Here is a 22,028-nt window from a genome sequence, read left to right on the forward strand (position 1 = left end):
TACCACAATTTATCTTCAAGCAAAGTTGACTTCTCGATCCTTATTGGTTGAACTGTGGCCTACAGCAGTGTGGCATCCAGTATTACGTGGTGTGTATTGCACAGCGCGTCGTGTGCTATTCTACATGTTCCTAAGAGGATTTTTCCTGCTGCGCACACACGCAAGCGCGTTCACACCGTCGATCATGGACGTCCTATTGTCCCTCTTTTGTTTGCACTCGAACTTTTTAGGATGACTCCCATAGGTTTTGTACATGACCCCAATCGCAGACGTATACTGGGAATCGTGGACGATATTGTTCTCTTTTGTTCTCTGGAATTTTTCATCCACGGTTTGAATAGATGAACACGCCCATGTATACTAGTGCAGCACAAACCTTTATGTGCATGCATCAGGAGAATGCGCGTAACAGTAACTGCTGAAACTGACCACAATGTACATTGTAAGTGTTGCATCTTTAAGTTTCCTTAAAGACAAATTCGTATTTGGCCTCATGGCACATGGAATACAGATGCAGTACTTTGACGTTCTACGAGACCTGGAGGGATAACTAATAGTACATATATACATGTAATACAATTCATATACAGCAGTACATGTTATTTAATCTCATAATTAAACAAGGGATTCCTCAAAAGCACTTGTGCAAATACAAAAAAATATGCTCGTGAATACGCGCACTTTGTCCTTCATAGCTGTCACCACAAGATCAATCCGGCTTAATTATGGATACCAATCAATACAGATGCTAACTGCAATACATATACAAACAGTACAATGATGGATTGCAGTTACTCTGTGATGTCCAATTTTGAATTTTGCTAAGCACAAAGTATTTGCTAAGCACAGAAAATATTTGCCCAGCAAAAAAAAAAAGGGGTTACCAGGCAAACTGTCGTGTAATGTCTATTGGTTGTGACTGGTTACCAACCAATTTTTTGCTAAGCTCATAAATTTGCTAAGCGGCATTTTCTGCTTAGTGGCTCCATGAAGAATGTCAGTTTTCAGGCTGCGTTTGAATTACATGGCTACAGCTGGCAACTGACCTATCGCCGTTTGCGAGTGAGCCACGCCCCATAGACAACCCTATGGAATGTTGTATGTTAAGTTTTGTTTCGCATCCATTTGTATATCATGTAATTGGGCAATATTTCACAGGCTGCGTTGACGAGATTCTGCCGCAATAAGCCTTTTCGGAGTTCCAACTGCGCGCATTCGTAACCCGTGACAACGCACATTGTTTGTCTCAAATGCCCATTTGACAGTACCCACAATGCACAAACAGCCTTTTTGTAAAGTCAGTGGCGCGATGATGTCAAAGGCCATTTGAGACAAACAATGCGCATTGTCACAGGTTATGAACGCGCAGTTGGAACTCCGAAAAGGCTTATAGGTTAATTACAAATGCGCCTATCAGGAAACGGCTGAATCCACGTCCCATAGGGGCGCGTTACTGCTAGCAATAGCCATGTACAGGTTATTCCGACGCAGCCTAAAACACTAAATCTGACTATAGACAAACATTCCTTGCACATATGTAACCTTTTACACATTCAATTTCTCCCTGTTTTGCAAATTAATATTTCACCATGCCAGGCAAAGTCCACAAAACGATACTTACATGTATTTGGTTTCGCACTGCTTTACTTACACTATTGCAACCTTAAAATGGTTTTAACAAATGGATTTAAAACACAAAACAAACTGTCATTTAATGACTAAAACTCCTTCCCTTTTATACAAAGATAAACGAAAATTCAGTCTTAAAAAGTAGATATATGGAGAATTACTTTTTAAATACTTATATTCTTCTGATAGAATATATGGGAATATCAAACACTTTGACATAAATTAGACAGCATACTTTTAACTTAACAGACCTAGCCATCGAGTACAATAACTCAAATACATTATTTATAAATACAGCGCACAATAAATGTAAATTTCCATGAATAATGGATTCTTTCTGAAGTAATAAATATAAAACAAATGTGGCTAGAACCATCTTTGGAATAAGCAAACAATGGCACACAACACACTTTGATATTTATAAAATGTGCAGCCATTCTAATAGCATGCATATTACACATTGCAATGTCGCATAATCTGAACAAAACGGCAAGAGTTTTAGACTTGGGAAAACAAAAGTTTTAACCAGTGACCAATTTCATAAAAAAAAAAAAAAGTCTCCGGTTTCTGGTATGCGCGCGCGTCGCCGTAGCCATGCGCGTCGGCAAAATGAAAAGTTTTTTTTTCAATGAAAGATGATGTCTCAAAACCACCAAACTCACTGGTTTGACTGGAATCCTGCTGCTGCATAATTTTAACGTGTTTTTAGATTGGGTTATGGTCGAGAATAAGCTTTATGTGGCCTCTCTGGACTCCCATATATTTGCACTAAGTTTAGTCGGGCACCATTTACAGTCATCAGCCGACATTTGAAGCAAAAAAATCAGGTAAAAAAAAAAAAAAAGCGGCGTCGCCGCACCACTTTTTGGGCAAGCTCCATACCAGAAACCGGAGACTTTTTTTTTGGCCTAAGTAAAAATTACAAATTTTTTTTTAAAAAGTATTTTTTTATATCAATAATGATTGTATTTCACTTGGACAAACAGTTAAACATGCATGTGAGAGGCCATGCAATGCTGTTTTCAGCAAACAGAAGTTATCCACTTACATTGGTATTTTCAAATTTGTCACTGAAGGAAACAACGTTGAAACAAGTTTTGGATCAGGGATAAAATGTGTACACAATATATAGAAAGACCTCTCTTAGATCGTTTAGATCCTTTTTTAGGCAGTCAAAATTTCTTTAAATATGTAAACACTTAATTTCTTTATCATGCAAAATCTTTGGATAGGAGTTCTTGATTTTCCAGAGTACACTGTACATAGACACTTTTCATTTTTTTAAGAAAAAATTACATTCATCAATAGTGACCAATACATTTGTTAGTACTAAGTTAACACAGTTATTTTGAAGTACTACTGGCAAGATCGTACCAAGATGACACAGAGTGGGTTTCTGGAGTGGGCGGGGCATAACCTGTGGGAGGGACAGGACCTCTGTTTCTAGACATCCACAGTGTCTGGGGAGAAACGCAACTTTGGTATCTCGGCAATAGCAGTGGATGTGGGCTTTGGCTAATCAAAAGATAAAAATAAGTAAACAAGTATTTGATGAGGAAAAACGTGATCCCAATTGCAAACAAATCAAAAAATTGTTGATCTTTAAAGGGCCCATGCAATGTAATTTATTTTAATGCAATCATTATAATCAAAATACATCTTTACTTTATAGCAACTTGAAATTTGGTGTCTGGGTTGGTCTTGATAGTCTCAAGAAGACTGTTGCTTTTGGGGCCGACAGGTCAAAGGTCAAGGTCAATATTGCTAAAACAATAGAAATATTGTCAGCACGAATGCTTGAGAAATACTTTACTGAGGAACTTCAAATTTGGTTTGTGGGTTGCTCTTGGTAGTCTTATCAAGCCTATAGATTTTGGGGCTGACAGGTCAAAGGTCAAGGTCACTATTGCTAAAACAATAGAAACCTTCCATTTTGGTTAGGGACACTGACTTTATAAAAACCGCCAGCATGCCAGGGGGATTGCACAAGTCTCACTTGCAGTATTTTTACAAACCTTCAAGTTCATGGCCCACAAAATACTCTAATAGCAAAAAAAATTGAGGGCATGCAAATCATGATTTGGCCGGCAGAGGCAATTTGGGGCCTTAACTGGCTGCACCTGAAGGTAAATTCATCACTGGAGTCGATGGCAATTTATGTACTGGTGTGCTGCCTGTAGTATTAAGATCTTAGCATAATAGCCCATAGAGCAAAGAAAAAATGAACAAGGTGTGGATTATTGACATAAAAAAGAGCACAGTCTTTCCGCACAGTGAAATCAACAATACACTTTAATCATGCGGCAATAACTGCATCATTATCATAAATCCAGTCTGGCGACGGGGGACAGATTACAGCAGCTCCTGAGTGATCCTGTCTGGGAGCAGACCCAGACAGTCAATTAGCTGGCTGGGGTATAAATCTCCTGCTGCTGTAGGCTGTAATCTAATTAGATTCAATCGTCTGGGATGTTAAGGGAAACTAGATTGAATACTCTACCCAGACTGATTGTATAGCTTAGGGCAATGATACACAAAATGTGTTATAGGGATAAGGGGCCATTCAAAACTATCAATGTTTTACAATTTTGATTTTTTTTATTGAAAATGTTGGTGGGTGGATCAAGAATATAATTGAAAATTAAAATTCACTTTTCAATTAAAAAAAAAAACAACCGATGAAACACAAAAAGTCATCTGGATACATGACATCAGCCCTTCTGATTTGAGGCTTCCCGAGAAGTGTGAATAATTGCACGCCTGAAATTTCCCTGGACCACAGATCACACACCTAGAAAACCACTTACCTAGAAAAAACACACCTAGAAAAATCCAGGCGTGCCTTTTTCCACACGCCTGTGATTTTCAAATCAGAAGGACTGTGACATGTGCAAGAGGGGCAGACCCACAGCTTCAACACACAGTCACTGAGCTAGGCATACATGTATTTGGATTATATTGAACACAATGAATAACAAGTGAATTTTTTAAGATCAAAACTTGGGGTGGGTGGGTGATAAAAAAAACCACCAAAATTCAAAATTTAAAAAACATTGATAAGTTTGAATGGCCCCTGGTGCAATATAATCTTTCTTTTTTTAAATAAATGGAAGCTTTGAATTTCATGTGTATGTCCAATTTACACCTTTTTCCAATCTATGAATTTCTATTTCTAAAGGATGTAATAGGCCTTTGTTTCTCTTTCTTAAAGCTATAAATACAAATTTCCATATTCATAAACTAGTCAGCAGATTTAGTGTTTCAGCTGTTTCAGCATAAAATGTTGCCTGAATTTGTGAGTTTTATACAGTCAATTCGATTCTTTCTTTTTTTTCGTTTCTTTGTTGATTTTCATGACAGGTAGTCAGTGCGCAACCTTTATTTTTAAAGAGGCTATACTGTAGATTTATAATTTGTACAGACAAAATTTGTCAACTATTTAAATATCAGCAATGGAATTCCCACAGCAAGTTCGAGTGAGGACTATGGTTCACCATAGTTTGACTAAATTAACTCAAAATGAAGGATGGTTGGACTATTCTAGTGGACTAATTGGAACCAGGCCACAGGGCATGGTTGCATTGCTGATTACCAATGGCCGTATAAATCCTTATGACACAGCAGATAGCCATAATCAAGATGTTTTGTGATGACATTTTGGCAATCGTTTGACTAGAGGCGTTCGGACGTTGCTTTTAGCTCTTTCAGTGCCAAAGTCGTACATGTACGAGGTATATTTATTAGTTCGAAATTGCCAACCTCGTACATGTACGAGGTAATGTTCGTACTTAAAATCGCCAAACCTCGTACATGTACGAGGTACAGTAAACATGTTATCACAAGGGGGCGCTCTCGCTTTTTCTAATACTATCATTTTCATTCAGGTACGACCTGTATTTATTTGTTTCATTCGAGTTCTTGCGAGAGGGCACAGCACTGACACTCGTAGTTTCTGCAAAAAGTGCGGAATTCCCCTGTGTGCAGGATAGTGTTTCGGGGTGTATCACTATGTACGTGACTACTATTGACTTTCCAATGTACCAAGGATATACCAGAGAGGAACAACAATAAATTTCGTGAGTAAAAGTTATTTCCTTTTTTTTTTACAGAATTTTGAACAATAAAAAAAATGCTCGAAGTTGGGCACTTTTTAGGGTTAAACTTTTCAAATTTCGCGGGCACTGAAAGAGTTAGTGTGCAGGCGTAAGTTACGTCATAAATCAACCACTGGTCGTCTAATGGTCCTCGCCAAAACTTGCTCAAAGTTGTCATGAAATAAACACGGATACTTATAAATACTGAAAAAACTGTACATGAATGGGCTTGGCTAGGCACCAGTCATGTGACAATTCTACAACAAGCCATTTGCGAGTTAAATTTGAATAAAATCTGGAACGCTGACTTAATCCAATGCTTTGCACGTTTTAACTTTGCATTGTCCTGACCAAAGAGACTGTTACTATATCACATGATTCGGGCAAGCCTTATGCTAGCAACCATCAGCTCCGGCATGGTCTGGTGTCTTTGTGCCCTTCTCACCCATTGTGAGCAGTGTATTGATGCTGAGCGCGCGTCTCTCACGTAACTATGCAAGAGCTTGCCCCGAATCGTGTGATTAGCAACAGTTACTTTGGTGTGATGAATTCTAAGTTAAAATTTGCCAAGCATTCCGAGCAAGTCAGTGTACCAGATGTTTTTTCAAATTTAAATCCCAAAGGGTATAGGTCACTCGCAGATGGCTTATTGTGACCAGTCCAAGCATTGACAGGTCAAAGGTCGCCTACCTTTGAGGGGTTGAGTGGTGTCTGGCTGCTTGGCCTTGGTTCCGTCAGGAGTTCCGTCTCCCAGTCTTCTCCTTCTTGGGGGTCAAAGTTGTAGAGTGGTAAGAGCTGATGCCGAAGCTTGTCCAATCTGCATTCCACAACGAATAAGACAAAACAATTGAAAACAATGGATTCTGGTTTATTTCTGAATAAATTTCATTGTGAGCAAAACCATTATAAACTTGACATCGCAAATTATGGAAAAAGTGTTTCTTTCTTTTTTGTGAGATCAACAGAGAATATATATCAGGCCTAAAAAGAAAAGGAAATTGTGTGTTTACGGTAACCCAACCTACCTGGCTTTTTTACTAGGCCAAATTGCCGACCTCAAACTTTTTATTGCTATGTACATTAGGCCAAAAAAAAAAAAATATTCGGTCTCTGGTCAGACCAAAGTTCCGGAATTGACGCGGCGATGCGGCTTTTTTTTTTTTTGCTTTTCTTTTTTTTCTTTCTTCAGGCTTGGATTGTACAGACAAGGTGGGGTACTATTTTGCTTTTTTGGTGTCCTCATGTACATTGGTGTCCTCCATAATTTGCCTTGGTGCTTTCGATCATTTGCCTTGGTGCAATTTCCCATTCCTTGGTGCTCTTTCGTAAAACAAATTGAGGAGGTGCGGAAATAGAGGGCGCTGTTGGAGCTACCGCGGAACATTTTGGAGAAAAAAAAAGATCGACGCGCATGATTAAAATCGACGCACGCGCTGACCAGAGACCGACTTATTTTTTTTTTTGGCCTTAGGCAAACATTTTAAATACAGTGTATTTTGAAGAAAAAAAAAGTATTCCCTGTGCGATTTTTGTGTGTGTTATTAAGGGCAATAGGGAATAAATATGTCCTTGGCCGGTTTTAAACAAGTACGAATAAAACCGGCTAGGAGCCTGGATGCTGATAATGGGTTGTTGAGCCCAATTATCCAAAGTTTGCATGGGTCCACTGTGAAGCTAGTCCAACAATGGTAAAAGTATATGCACGATTTTGCTAACTCACCGCGCATTGTTTCAATTCTGTCAAGTATTTAAGCCATTTATTTTAATGGAAAAATGTTGCAACCTGACGCCAATTTTTTCTTCAATATCATCTCAATAAAGGTCAGTCATTGCAAAAATGTTGAAAAGACATGAATTTGGGCCTGAAAAACATTTCCAATTTTGTTAAGAAATTTCTCAAAAAAATTTCTTGACTCTACACAACTGCTGAGGTGGCGTCAGGTTGCGACATTTTCCCCCATAAATCTCTGTACTGCCCAAACTGCCCTGCCTGTTACTACCTGTACCGACCAAAACCACTCAAATCTCAAGTTTTATCGATTGATCTGGGAATAAATAGAATGTAATTTAACATAATACAAGGGATAAATTGGATAATGCATTACTCAACTCTCACTGACCTGATTCTTTTTCTTAGATATGAGATGATCATGACCAGCATAGCGATCCCAGCTATGACAACCAGAGGCAGGAGAAGGTACAGAGCTACGTTATTGGTCGACCCGGAAGGTACCGACCTACCGGTTGGGGTCACGACGTCACTTCCTGGTGCCGTTGCCTTGGAAACCGGGCTCAGGTGTTTTGTGGGTCTCGGCTTGGGTGGAGCTAGTGTCGTCTTGGGTTGTGCTGTGCGCTGCTCTGGGGTGGACACAGGTTGTGTGGTTGCCATGGAAACAGTCGTCGCAGTTGATTCTGTTATTGCTGTTGTGATTGACGTCGTCATCAGGGCAGAAGTAATCGGGTGGTCGGTTGTCTCATTGGAAGTCCCGTTTGTCACTTCAGTTGTTATTGAGGAATTTGTCTCCGTTGAAATGGTAGTGTTTAGATTTGATGACCTGGGCTCAGTCACTTGTGTGGATTTGGGCAGGGAACCAGTCAATGCGCTTGACTTGACTGTTGATGGTATTGTTTGAGTTAACGCAAGTCCAAGAAAGGCAGCCAAAACTGCTAATCTCCACAGCAACTGCCGGCCCATCCCTGTGGAACTCGGTTCAAATGTCTGCACAGTCATTTTGGCTGTTCATGTGTTGACCCTTTGAATGGTCACGACTGCTGAAAAGAGGTGCACAAAACAGATGTGACAGTGTTACAAGTACATGTTATAGGGGGGTGTTAGGGGCATAGGGGGAGGGGTAAAAGTTACACACACACACACACACATACTTGTTTCACATGACTAGTGTGGACTTTCCATTGCTTTCGTGTAGTTAAGAAAAACCAGTGAAAAAACTCATTTTTCTCAAACTGTGAAAACTCTTTCAACCCAATTTTTTTTCTATGATTCCCTTTAGTGTTTCTCTTCATTCTGCTACAGATAAACCTAACCCAAAAATGCCTCTAAACCTGTTTTCCAGAAATGGGGAAACACTGTGTGGACGTGGGGTAAGTCCACACAACGTCGGTGCTACCTACATTATGTGGACGTCTTTTGTTCGGAAGTCCACACTGCGTATGTAAGACAAACTCACCCACCCAGTCGTTTTTTGCTAAGCTTCCGAGGATTGGCTTTGTGTTTTCCTTTGTTCCCTGATCTAAACCTTTCCCATAGACTAAGCCCACAAATCTGTATTCGAGGACAATAGGCACCGTCCTTCGAGGATGAAAGGCCCCTTTGTGCTCCTTTTGTTGTCTGTCCTCCAGCATAATACAATACAGGAACACCCATCTTTGTAAGCACCAGCAATCATGGACCCTCTATTGTCCCTAATCCTCATTCCTTTGTTTGGAAACAGCTCTCATTGGTTTTGTACAGGAATTTCAATAGTGTTGTTTGTGCCCTTACCCTTTTGTCCTAGGTCCACGATTGCCGGTGTTTACATACTCACAGCACACTCTAGCCCCATCAATGTGTCTTAAATACTGGACTTCCTCTCTAATTTGATTAGCAACACAACGCTGAATGCTAATTTATGCTAAATTTCCTTTTAAAATGCATTTGAAATCAAATCTAGATTGTTTTTACAGTTGTGAATATTTGGTTTTATCTTTTTATTATGCTGTTTTACTTTCTAAAATAGTACAACTGACTAGTGAAACAATCTAGTAAAAGATAAAGAGGAAAGAATGTTGCATTATGATGCCACTTTTTTCCTTCATTATTATGTAACGTTAAAGGTCAGTCATTACAAAAATGTTGAAAAGGCATGAATCTGGGACTGCGAAACTTTTCCAATTTTGTAGGAAATAGGCCTAGGCCTACTTAGAAATTTGTAGACTCTCCGACCATATACATCATGTACACAACCGCTGAAGTGGTGTCATTCGTTACGGTAAAGATAGGCATATGTGACCTCTAAACCTTGAATACTATTTTGAGAAAAAATCACGAATTTATTTTATTGACAGGTTCCCTCACTTCCCTGCCGGGCCTGCAGCTGCGCATTGCTATACACAATCATATTTCAACATAGGTTTTTATTTTACGCCTTAGAGGCCTAGTCACAATCATACTATTCATAGCCTAGTCACATCCATGACAACATCCGCAACTTCGCAAGGTTTATTAACCCTCCTATTATTTAAGAGGTCACCAATGGTCAAAATGTTTGTATCTCACCTCCTGGCATATTGTGTACAAACCAATGGGGGTCTTAACCAATATTGACCTAAGTAATACTAATATTTTTAACCAGGCTGACACGTGACATAAGTCGGACATGCATGACATGTAGGAGGGTTAACGTCTAAAATGATATGCAGATCATGATATACGCATCTTAATAAAATCACACAAACACATATTTCACGTACTTGAAATAGTTAATCACAAAACATTTCATATTTGCAGGGAAAGTAAAAAACAAAACGTACTTTCCATTTAGCTCCGCTCCGGCCCACATTATTTAGAAAAATACATCTTCACGATCACTAGCCATAGACAGTATAGCGCCACTGTTGTGCCCATTCTTGAAAATCACGCATTCTCGAGAATGGGCATGCACATTCTTGAGAATGTGCAACTGGATCCTTGCTCAATCTTGGCAAAAAATAACTCTTCCAGATTGAGCGCACATTCTTGAGACTGCGCGACAAGATAACGGTCTTGTCGATGCCGAGCACCGGCTGCGCTTGGCAAGTCTAGCTGAATCCTCGTTCACTGATTCTCAATAATTATACTGTTGCAACGCAAGGCGCTGAAAAGTAGAGTGGATATGATAAGTAAAGGCGTATTGATATGGGGGGGGGATAAGAGACATAATAATAATAGTGCAAAGAATTCTGAGTTTTGGGATAATAAAAGCGGGGGGGGGGCGTAAGAATGAAGAATGTGAAGAATGAGAATGAATACTGCGACATCCCATAGTGCTAATGCTATTTCCCATTTAAATTGCCACCAATTTATTGTTCACATCCCACCATAACGTCGCAGAGCTGGATTCTATCTAGTCAAAAGAGCAATTTTGGCAGCTTCTTGACATCGTTTTTTTTTCGTGGCACGCATATGATACATGCAGGGACTTGTAACTTGTCTAGCCTAAACAAAGCACTTCCCAGACTAGTTCCCAGTCCTCCGTTATTATAAAACTTCCCATAGTGGGCAGAAGAAAGCAATAATAACAGGTTTAATTTGATTCAAATTATCGTAGTTATACGAGTACAGAAGCATAGCACATTTTCTTTCCTCTTTATATGATTTGTTTCCCTTTTAACCGCTATACAATTCATTTAACATAATTATGTCGTGCAATGTTTGTTAAGATTGGGCAAAATTCATAAATTGTGCACGTGATATTCCCACCCAATCTTAAGAATGAGCGCTCATTCTTAAGAACGCGTGCTCGTTCTTAAGAATGGGCGCTTATTCTTAAGAATGCGCGCCCATTCTCGAGAATGTGCATGCCCATTCTCGAGAATGCGTGATTTTCAAGAATGGGCACAACACCACCATTTGGCGAGTTTGGATAATGATTTGTTTTCACATCACAACACACGAAGAATTAGAACACGTGCTCATTTTCGACGTGCGCGTCCATACCAGCAGCATCATATTACTAGACGGGTTCGTTGCATTGGATTCTTCGTTATTTACTAATTGGATCAAGCGGGAGTCGACACATATTGGTTGTAATTAGAGTAGAAACGAATGACAGCTTCTAGGCAGCTGCTAAACAAAATATATGTGGCAAATTTTGTGAAAAAAAGAGAAATGTCGTCTCAGACTCAGTACAAATTGTAGGCCATATTTGATTTCAATATTCACTTTTCCAAACTCTACCATCATGATATTGAACCCAGGCAATCATGCATGTAGAGCTCAGGAACAAATTACGCGCGGCCCATACCTGGATATGGGCGTGGGGAGAAGACCAAGATACATGTACATACTAATTTACAAGAGAAAATAAACATTGAGATGAAATATACTTCCTTTTGTTTTATTTTCAGATGTGTTTCACCAGAAGAAGGGAAAAAGTCAAGCAGCAACATTGCAGCAACAAACTTATTTTCAGGATTTAAGTAAAGTGTAAACAAAACATCAGTACAAAAGACAGTACCAGTAGCACACACAAAGCAATGGCAGGTCCAATGAAGACATCACATAAACTTTTCTTTCCAAATTTCAAAAGAGCTATTTTATGCATCGATTTTTGGACAAGAAGCTGCTCCAAGTCAACATTTTTGAACGGACAGGGATATTTGAGATTTGAAGGAGGACTTTCTTGTTGCCATGGCAATGCGTCTGCAACCAAATCGATGGACTGCAGTGTAAGTAAACAAACAGACTCCAAAAATGAAACTCTTGATATTAAAATCAGAAACCAGCCAATTTCTAGACACTTTCCTTGGACATCTGTAAGAAGAACATTTTCCACATCTGTGACTCTTCAAAAAGACGTAGAGAAATGCTCCGCCTCAAGCAACAATTTTGTGGAGACCACCCCTGGACCAAATGGACCAACCCTATTTGAATGTAACTCTCCACAAGCTGCAGTCAGATGGTGGAGTGCTGTATTTTCAGAGAGGGGTGTTCCTGAGGCAGAGGTGTCGGCTGAGTTCATTGTGGCCCACGCGCTGGGACTGAAACAGGTACAAAGCAATGTTTTTGGCAAAACATATAGCCTCATTTAAGCAACAGGTATCTGCACAAAGGCATTCCTCATTGTTCATCCAATGGCGGATCTGGGGGGGGGGGTTGCCCATTTGCTTTTCAGTTATTATAATTTAATTGACTTCAGCTCTGGGCAGGTATAGCTTGTACATCTGCTGATTTGCTGGTAACTTCAATTTTCCAGTGATGTATTTTCACTATGAAGATGTACATGGTGCTTAAACACTCTTTGATTTTTTTTTTAAAGGAAGGGATTGCAATTGTGTTCATACGTTATGTTTTTTGGGTGGAGGTGGAGGGGGGGGGGGGGGAGGGTTGGGTTTGACTAATATTTTTAGAGTACTTACCCCAAACATATTCATGTATGATTTTTGACAGCCCCTTGTTGAATTTACTCAATTTAAATGGTTGTAGAGCTTGCTAACATGTTATTTGTCGATAGCTACACGAGTTGACAAGTCCTGTCCTGGCCAGATCGTTGACACAAGTGGAGCTGGACATCATCAATAGACTTTGTACCAAGAGGATGCAGAGGTGGGTATTGTAAAAACACTCGTCCCAATGCAATGCAGCATTCTTCTAATGTACCATAGGGAAATAGAGGGGGGTGGATGGGGATCGATGGCCGGGACTCCCCCCCCCCCCCCATTTGTCATTCTTAACTGTTGACAGAATTGTTCTTGTCAGCAAAAGATGCCAAACTTGAGCATACCTCAGCAACACTGTCTTGCTTACAGTCAGCAATGATTGCTATTTTTGTATTGGTAAAATTCTGACTTTTGTTGGCAAAAGTGGCTGTCTTGAACAGTACCCCCAGGTGTCAGCTTCTGGTCACCTACTCACCCCTCCCCCGCCCCCCACTCACTCAACCCCCCCCCCCCCCAAAAAAAAATATCAGAAAAAAGTTATTGCTGCCCTAATGAATCATCCTTCACTTTTTTACTTTTGCAATATGGTCACACCCACTGATCTGTTGCTGTGACGATCAAAGATCCAAGTTTAACCATTCTTGTCGGCAGGATTCCTGTGCAGTACATCGTCGGCGACTGGGACTTCCGAGATCTAACGCTGGAAGTCCGACCACCGGTTTTCATTCCCAGACCAGAAACAGAGGTAAAAGAATAGACCTATCCTTACCACTGGAGCAATGCCTTTGGCATGGTTCCAAATTGGGGGGGGGGGGGGGAATTAGGGGTAAGGTCTTCAAAATGTATGAAACCTACCTTTTTGGATGGTGGATTTATTTTGAACTTTTAAGAACAATTTTACTGCTCAATTTTCTTATGATTAGTTCTGGAAATTTTCTTAACATTTGGTATTTGCTTTTTTACAAGAGAAACCCAAGATTACTTTTCTTCTGAAAAGTTTCTGAAAATCAATATTCCTATTCTGGAAATCTGAAGTGAATATTCGGAATATCAATTTTTCCTAATAAGTTTTCCTATTTTGTAGAAAAGTACTATTTTGTGAATCAGTACTCGGCAACTGATAATTTGGAACTTTTTTCAGCTTTCCATCAAGACCCACAAATGCAATGAAAAAAACAAAACAATTACAGCACTGCTAATAGTTTTTCACTTTAAAATCTTAAGTGCCAGTAAAGCTAGTGGACACACTTTGTGAAGTAATTTTCCTATTTTTTATTTAAAGGAAACCAGAACTCTACAAAGAACTACAGGTGTTTACTCTGCAAAACCACAATCACTAATCATGGTGTATGAAGAAAAATCTTTGATCTGTGATCTGCAAAATCTCAAATTGCGGATGGAGGAGTGTGGCCATGTGGTTATGATTCATGACTCATGATCAGAGGGTCAGGGGTTCAAATCTAGCTGCTGGCCGTGGCCAGTGTCCTTGGGCAAGCCACGTACTTCATCCCCACTTGCCTCTCCCCACCCAGGAGTATAAATGGGTACCGACATAAGCTGGCCGGGACTAACCTTGCAATGGACTGGTGGTAGTTTCTTGATGGGCAATATTGGCTCGTCAACCTTTACTGCTACTTGTTGAGTTTAAATGAATTTGGCTGAAAAACAAAAATCCAAATGTTGTTCTTTCTCAGATGCTAGTGGACCTCATCCTTGGACACTACTCAGAGGACAGCAAGCTGCACTTTCTTGAGATCGGATGTGGCAGTGGGGCTATATCACTGTCACTCCTCTCTGAACTGCTTTTGGTAAGCAGTCATCAACGGGCCTAGCGTGACTAAGTGATTTGTTTGAATCATTTCAAATGCTTCTTTATTTGAAATTTTAAAATATGCATGTTTATCTATTGAATAGTCTTGAGGAAAAATTACTTGATGTACACAAAATTAGCATATTGAGTTTAAAAGAGCATTCACTATGTAATGCACAAATGAAGTATTAAAATTAAATACAACTCTGTTGTAGATAAGTCATTTTGTTCTCTTTTTGTTTAGTTGTTTGCACTGTTTGCACTGTTTGCTTGTCACTATTTAAAGGTATAATACATTATTTGCAAACACCAAAAAAACAAACAAACAAAAACTACCAAATTATTATGAAATACCTTACTTGGCAGTAAGTGAATAATAGTCGAAAGCATCCTGTGAAATCATGGCACCTGGTGTGCTGTCATTTTCAAGAAAAGTGGAATTTTGTATACATTTCCAACAATGGTCGGCCGACCATCGTTGGAAAAAACTGACTTTTTCAAATACTGCCCCAATTTACCAAATTCAGTTAGTCCAAATTTAAGAGAAAAAAAATAATGGGATGATTGATAAAAGTGGTAACCAATCAGATTTACAAACATTACAATAGTCTGCACAGCCTAGAATCCACCATTGGTGACCCATTCAGGAAGAATATTTGGACCGTAATTCAATGAAAATATATTGTAGAAATGTGCGGAGTTGGATTGTGGATTGTAAATTTTTTTTTTCAAATTTGAGTCACCCAAACCATTTTCTTGTCTGTGATGTAGGCCCGTGTGACTGCTGTGGATTGCAGTGAACAGGCTGTGCAACTTACAATGGAGAATGCTGATAGGTAAAGTTACCGCGAAAAAAGAAGAAAATTGGGTGTTAAAATTTGTCTTGAATACAAAAAAAAACAGCATATCCAAGTCATCCAGTTGTGTGCTTTCAGGTACGTTTACATAAAAAGAAAGGAGTTCATTCATACCCAGTGTGTGTTCCAAGTGAATGCTATGCGCAACTAAAGCCTTTAAGCATAAAACAATCGTTTGGAATATTTATGTAGACTTATGTCATGCATGTTCGGAATAAAAAAAAAAAAAAAAATCAAGGTTCCAACACAAACTAGGCAAATAGTAGTTCCTGAGTTTCAACTATGTTGGTTGATTCCAGCTTTCGCTAAGAAGTTTAATCTTAAACATTTCAAGAACTGCAAATGATGTGGACCTTTCATTATTAAATCTCTGCCCCTTGATTTTGACCAATCACCACCCTGATTGCACAACCACATGTCAGACAAAAGTCTGATGTGCATACACTTTCATGTGATGTGTGTGGTTGAAACATGCAGTGTGGCGTTTGGGAAGTGCACCTAGGCGGGCCAGTGGGCGGGGCAGTGGGCGGGACAGTGGGCGGGGCTTAATTGATAGAGCTGTAGTCATTTCAATAGTCTGAAATAAAACTTTCGCCCTAACATCGCAGATTAGGGTTACAGGATAGACTGACTGTCCACTGTGCTGCTGTAACATCGCAACTTCCAAAGTGTCTTCAAGGGAAGTCCAGTTCGTTTGATGCCATCATCAGCAATCCTCCTTACATACCAACACAAGACATGGAAGGACTACAGCCGGAAATCAAACTGTGAGTGACGCAAAATAGCCTATAGAAGGGTAGATCCAGAAAGGTTACTGCAGGGGGTGGGGTGTCGGGGAAACAAGGAAACTCCAAAGCACACAAGACTTTGTACAGTAATTTTTCAATTTGTAATGGCATTCATGAGAAGTAACAAAACCAAGAAATCAGCGGATCCAAGGAAAACCTGCATGCCTGCAATAAGCTTGATCGATAATCACTTTCCTAGTCTTATTTCCTGTGTCAAGAGTCTTTTTTGGACTATAGGCGATTCCTGCCTTTATTATTGTAATATTTACTAAAAGAAAGAAAGAAGACAACATCACTGGTACTGTTTTCAGAGGTGTCAGGTTCAAATCCTGTACAGAATGTTACAAAAATTACTGTGATTTTGTTCCAAACAGCTATGAGGATGCCATAGCTCTGTGCGGTGGCCCTGATGGTATGGACCTCATCAAGGACATCCTTCGAAATACCCACCTGCTTCTTAAACCCGAGGGATTTATTTGGCTGGAGACGGATTCAAGACACCCCGAAGCCATCCAGACGTGGCTGGATACCAACCCAGGGATGGGTGTGGAGTTGGTCGGGACATATCAGGATTACCATGACAGGTAGGTGGGTTTCCTGTGATATTGTTTTGAGTTTCATCCCAAAAAATACATTCCTTTTCTAAATTGCTATTATTCACTTTTGAATGACATATCGACCGAAAAAGTGGGCGGGCATGGGGGGAGGGGGGTAGGTATGCCCCCTTCCCCCCATTCTAAGGCCATTTGAGAATAAATTTAGGACCTTTGACTCAAAAGTTCATTATTTTTGCCCCATTTTACGAACATAATTCCCAGCGGCTCAAGGGGGGGGGGGGGTCCCCCATCCTCTACTGGCAATATGCCTTCCCCCTTCCTGTGTCTTTCCAGGGTTTTTGTTTAAGTCCACACAGGTCAGTCACAATTCTGGTCCATTCACCTAACCTTTTCTAAATACAACTTGAGACTTTGCATGGTAGAGAGTAAAAGTTTAGAGACGTTTTCCACTATAAAGAAGCTATCTAAAAATGTGAGTTCCTAAAAATGAGGATTCTTCCACAATTTGTAACCTTTGAGGGGGTGCTTAGTACTCATGCAGGAAGTCCAAACTGTATGGACTGGGGTCTGTGACCAAATGAAGTTGAACCCCCTCCCCCCCCCCAAAAAAAAACACCCCCAAACACCCCCTCCTCTTATTTTCGAGGGTGCACGCCTCTGAGCCTGGCTTGTGATTTGAACTCAACAGGCCTACACTGTTGGCCACTTTGACATTGTTATGGTATGGTTTGTCCACATATTTTATAATTTTTATTCCTCAAAATGCTTCTTTTGCAGACCAAGATTCACCCAGTTGAGGTACAAGAATCAACCCAGCCAACTGTAATGGACATTTCTCCCGATTGGGGTATCAGAGGACCACACCTGTGATAAGTCTCCCGAATGAGGTATCAACGGCAATACACATACATCCTCCTAAAAGACTATCACACCCTGTGATCAATATCCCCCAATCAAGGTATTGGCACAAAGAAACGTGTAAATCTCCAAACTTGGGTATAAAACTAGACAATTACCTTGAGTAAGGCTTATAGCAATGCATGAGGTTAATTGTTGCAAAATTGTATCTATGTACAACTCAGCTGACATGAAAACTTTTTCATGAAATAACACACATAAACACAAGTTACTTTTTTTTTTACTTATTTGGCAGCTGACTATGCAATGTTTTATTTATTTTGTATATTTAATCACATAAGAAACCAGGTAGCATTCTTTCCAGAGTGACTTAATAATACGCACATACATAATATACATACTGAGATTGTGTGTGCAGAACGGAATTGTACAGTGGGTAGGGGGAAAAAAATAACATTTTGTACAAAGTTGAGTAAAAGGCGTGCTTGGCACAAGGGTAAACACTTTACATTCATAATAGTTATCTACTGGGTGCTGAGACTTAGTCATTTTGATTGGGATGAATTAAAAAAAAGGCCGTGAAAAAATTGTTGGCTAAAAAGTTGTATTTTGTTTGTGCTTGTTGGCCTCTTTCATGCTGGACAAGGAGAGAATGCAAAATTAAACACTGGTAACCTGCGGTAACCTGTGGTAACCTTGGGTTTAACCTCAATGTTTTGCATGGTTTTACGGGTTACCTCGGTGTTCGACATTGAGTTACCGCTTGGTAAATTTGCATTTTTTTTTCTCATTAAAAGTTTGCAAAAATTCACAATTTGAAATAAATCACTTGTCAAATTGATTATTTTTTACAATCACATTGCTATTCATGCTGTGTGTTGCCCATCTCACAACCTACAGGGTGGTACTAAAAAAGTTTAAACTTTTTCGGATGCAGATTTCTTAAAACTGAGGAGACATGTTGAAATTGTTTTAAGATAACCCTAAACTACAAGATCTTGGTGGTGAAAACTGTGTTGAAAGTAAAGCCTAAATTAAGAAATTGCAGCCGTTTACAGAAAAATTGTCAAAAACCAGTTTGTCTGCATGCAAGTCTATGAGACACGGTCAAAACAATAGCACTGCGTGCACAAAGAACTGCAATAATGATGACCGTAACTCTTACACATGCATGGACAAACTGTTTTTTTGACAATTTTTTTCTGTAAATGGCCACCATTTCTTAATTTAAGCTTTATTTTTAACCCTGTTTTCACCATATACCACCTACAACTTGTAGTTCAGGAAAATCTTAAAACAATTTCAACATGTCTCACCAACTTTGAGAAATCTGCGTCTGAAAAAGTGAAAAAAACAAGATTGGGACCACACCCTGTACTACCCAAACATGTAGTTAAACACTTGTAAATTTTTCCAACTGCATCAGCAAGGGGCATTCCATTGTAATACATGTACATGTGTAAAACAGTTTTACACATGTACATGTACATGTATTACAATGGAATGTTAAACATGTACAATCTCTTTCACAACTACATGTATTAGTCTAGTGTGAAATTCCTTACGTTTGGCAAAAAAAAAAATGGTTTTGATCAAATCTTAACCCGAACAAACGTCACAGGGTGAATTTTTGGTGTTGTTGACCTAAACTGTGGAGGGACGACACAAGCAAAATATTAGGTTGCATTGGCTAAGCTCTGCCTAGCTAGCATCAAAACAATACTGTAAAACACTGTGCTACACATAATGAAACAATGCTTAAAATTCCAATGTGTTGTGTGAAAATCGTAAGTCAAACTGTGGCAAGGTTTTTGAAGTTATCATTCCGACATTAAGTTCAAAATCAAAGCATTAACCCTAACCACCCCAACTCCATCAAAATCCATCACCCCAGTTTGGTGGATTTTGGGGGACTTTGTCCTGCAGGCCTGGTTGGACTAAATATTGATGGAGCCAAGATTGGGCCTGGAGGCCTGAAGCATGCAGTGCTAGGGGTATCCAATGGATTGTGCCTAGCATCCTGTACTACTGTTGTCATATAAGCCATGTGTACTAAGTCCATCAAAATCCACCAGTACTTCAAAATCAAAATCCATCAAAATCCAACAGTGATGGATTCCATTATGTCATGTATAGGAATCAGAACGGGTGATGGATTTTGGCAGACTTGGTCCTCTACTTAGTAAAAGACAGTAGGGAGTTAAGGGTTAGCATTGTGGGAATGAACCTGTTAAAGCTACGTGTAACTTTTACGCAATCAAAATGGCATCAGACACCGAATAATATTCAACTAAAAATACCAAAGGAAGCAGTGTAAATATCTCAGCGATTAAGGGAAGGAAATAATGGTCAGAAAATATACAGAACAAGTAATGCGTTAAGAGTCTTTACACACTATTAACAGAGATGGCTGGTTATTAACACACAAATATGTGAAATAAATAAAAAAATCACACCATTCCAAGAAAAAAAAAAAAAAAAAAGATAAAAATACAAAGAACCCAAAACACAAAACGCTTCTAAAATGTAAAGTCACCGTGCCAAAATATGTAAACAATTAAAAAAAAGGATACTGACATAAACCCTTGGACTATATATGTGCAGTTCAACAGATCAGTGTGTTTGCAATTATCTTTTTTTTAATTGAGGATCGTTAAGTCTGCATATTATCTGTGGTGGGGACAGGAGCTGATGCAATGTATGTTCTGCTCACTGCACGTGATTGGAAATTTGGGAACGTACTGTCCGATTTGTTCACGGTGCATTCTCAAGTCATGGTTAAAATTTAATGATAAATATTGGCTTTGCATTCCTTATAGGTGAGCACGGACATCCGGAGGCTTCTTACATAGCCTTGTCTAGTTCCCAGACCCATTTTCATAAAACTGAATGGTACTCGAGTCTGGAGTGCTGAATTACAACGGGTGAATATGCACATGCTAATGAAAAGACATTTTCACTGGCTGATGTAATGCCACACTGCTCCATACACGTACTCATTCTGGTTATGGTTTTTAAGGGGAGGTTGATAGGCATTGCAGATATGTGGGTGAAACGACCACCTGCCTGCGGCCCTTGTTTGCACTAATTATCCCTCCCTATCTCAGTGACGATCTGTAGAGAGTAACCATATTTGTCAAAATCTAACAGGTTACAGGTTTTAACCAGTTCGCGCTGGGATTATTTTGACATTGACCGGACCCAGGCGCAGGATTGTTTTTCACGAACCTTGATGCCAGATGGGTTAGCACACCCTGATATTTCCGGCCTCGCTCGCTGCGAGCGGGTCGCAGACAGATATTTCCGGCCTCGATCGTTGCGTGTTTATCCGTCATCCGTTCCGAATACCGCAAAACCTTTGCGTGTATACACGTCATCCGATGTGAACTGGTCAACAGGTCTGCAAGCTGGCCTCATATTGGTACAATTGACGGGTTAAAATGGCTGCTATACAAGCTGTACCAGTATTCGCTCTTTTCACGCTCCGCCATAAGCATGCAGAGCCTCGATCTGGCAACTGACACAATGAATATAGCCGGTTCAGTGATTCCCGGGTATGCAAGGGTATCACTGAACCCCGACACGGGAATCACTGAACCAGCTATATCTATTGTGTAAAGTTGCCTGATCGAGGCTCTGCATGCTTATGGCCATGGTGACCGTTTTAGCCGATTTTCGGCTAACTTTGACAGATTTTTTGTTAAAAAACAAGTTTGACAGAAAATTTGACAGAATGGATTTTTTGGGGCAGATTTTTGGCAGAATTCTGCAAAAATGGTTACTTGACAGAAAAACATAGCAAATTTGAAAGAAATGGTACATTTGTTTAAAAAAAAATGCAATCTTTTCAAACAAACCCTTGCATAATGGGACAGGTTGGCTGATCTAGGTGCCGAGTGAGGTTCACTGGGAACCGTGACGCAACCGCATTTTGCCTGAAATTTATGCAATTTCATATTATCTTTATGTGACTATAGATTGTTTATAATGTAATTTGAACCTACAACATCTGCATGTGATTTTAAGTGTTTATAGTGCATTTCGAGTAATTCTGGGGAATGGCCGATTTTTGATAAATCTGACAGATTTTTAAAGTGTATTTAGCAGAATTTGGCCATGACCTTACGGTCAACCCTGCTTATGGCGGAAGCATGAAAAGAGCAAATTCATGGTCAACCTATCTATCAAACCACTCCAACATGCTTTGACAGTTATACAGTGTAATCCATAGGGGTTCCTAGTAGTTGGTGACCAGCCTGTACAAAAGCTACTGAGAGAGGTAGGGGTTAGGTTTTTTG

At 39.7% G+C, this 22,028-nt stretch overlaps 2 protein-coding genes across 3 annotated transcripts; one reads left to right on the forward strand and one right to left on the reverse strand.

Moving 5' to 3' along the window:
* Nucleotides 1-2,565: 2,565 nt before the first annotated feature.
* LOC119726659 lies at nucleotides 2,566-10,334 on the reverse strand. 2 transcript variants are annotated; one of them, XM_038198426.1, is made up of 4 exons: nucleotides 10,254-10,334; nucleotides 7,844-8,492; nucleotides 6,414-6,540; nucleotides 2,566-3,144 (listed from the first exon to the last, which is right to left on the reverse strand). In XM_038198426.1, exons 2-4 carry the CDS (start codon nucleotides 8,452-8,454, stop codon nucleotides 3,073-3,075), a joined length of 810 nt encoding a protein of 269 aa, XP_038054354.1. In that variant the 5' UTR covers nucleotides 8,455-8,492; nucleotides 10,254-10,334; the 3' UTR covers nucleotides 2,566-3,072. The 2 variants fall into 2 exon arrangements, with proteins under 2 accessions (XP_038054354.1, XP_038054355.1); XM_038198427.1 differs by having other exon boundaries at nucleotides 7,844-8,495; nucleotides 10,254-10,326.
* A 1,016-nt stretch (nucleotides 10,335-11,350) lies between these two features.
* Nucleotides 11,351-18,572, forward strand: LOC119726660 (MTRF1L release factor glutamine methyltransferase-like). Its single transcript, XM_038198428.1, has 9 exons — nucleotides 11,351-11,442; nucleotides 11,829-12,470; nucleotides 12,935-13,026; nucleotides 13,512-13,605; nucleotides 14,555-14,668; nucleotides 15,442-15,506; nucleotides 16,136-16,294; nucleotides 16,690-16,899; nucleotides 17,650-18,572. The coding sequence occupies exons 2-9, from the start codon at nucleotides 11,958-11,960 to the stop codon at nucleotides 17,696-17,698; spliced, it is 1,296 nt and encodes a 431-aa protein (XP_038054356.1). The 5' UTR covers nucleotides 11,351-11,442; nucleotides 11,829-11,957; the 3' UTR covers nucleotides 17,699-18,572.
* Nucleotides 18,573-22,028: the final 3,456 nt, after the last annotated feature.

Source organism: Patiria miniata, unplaced genomic scaffold, assembly GCF_015706575.1.
Source record: "Patiria miniata isolate m_02_andy unplaced genomic scaffold, ASM1570657v1 HiC_scaffold_2, whole genome shotgun sequence".
In the NCBI taxonomy this organism is placed as follows: Eukaryota; Metazoa; Echinodermata; class Asteroidea; order Valvatida; family Asterinidae; genus Patiria; species Patiria miniata.

Bases quoted from the DNA above. Each gene is read 5' to 3' on its own strand.
- LOC119726660 (XM_038198428.1), top strand. From the start codon at position 11,958: ATGGCAGGTCCAATGAAGACATCACATAAACTTTTCTTTCCAAATTTC. The intron at 12,471-12,934 runs GTACAAAGCAAT...ATTTGTCGATAG, and splicing joins ACGCGCTGGGACTGAAACAG to CTACACGAGTTGACAAGTCC. The intron at 15,507-16,135 runs GTAAAGTTACCG...CTAACATCGCAG, and splicing joins ACAATGGAGAATGCTGATAG to ATTAGGGTTACAGGATAGAC.
- LOC119726659 (XM_038198426.1), bottom strand. From the start codon at position 8,454: ATGACTGTGCAGACATTTGAACCGAGTTCCACAGGGATGGGCCGGCAG. The intron at 6,541-7,843 runs GTCAGTGAGAGT...TGTGGAATGCAG, and splicing joins TATCTAAGAAAAAGAATCAG to ATTGGACAAGCTTCGGCATC. The intron at 3,145-6,413 runs GTAGGCGACCTT...TCTTTTGATTAG, and splicing joins CACCACTCAACCCCTCAAAG to CCAAAGCCCACATCCACTGC.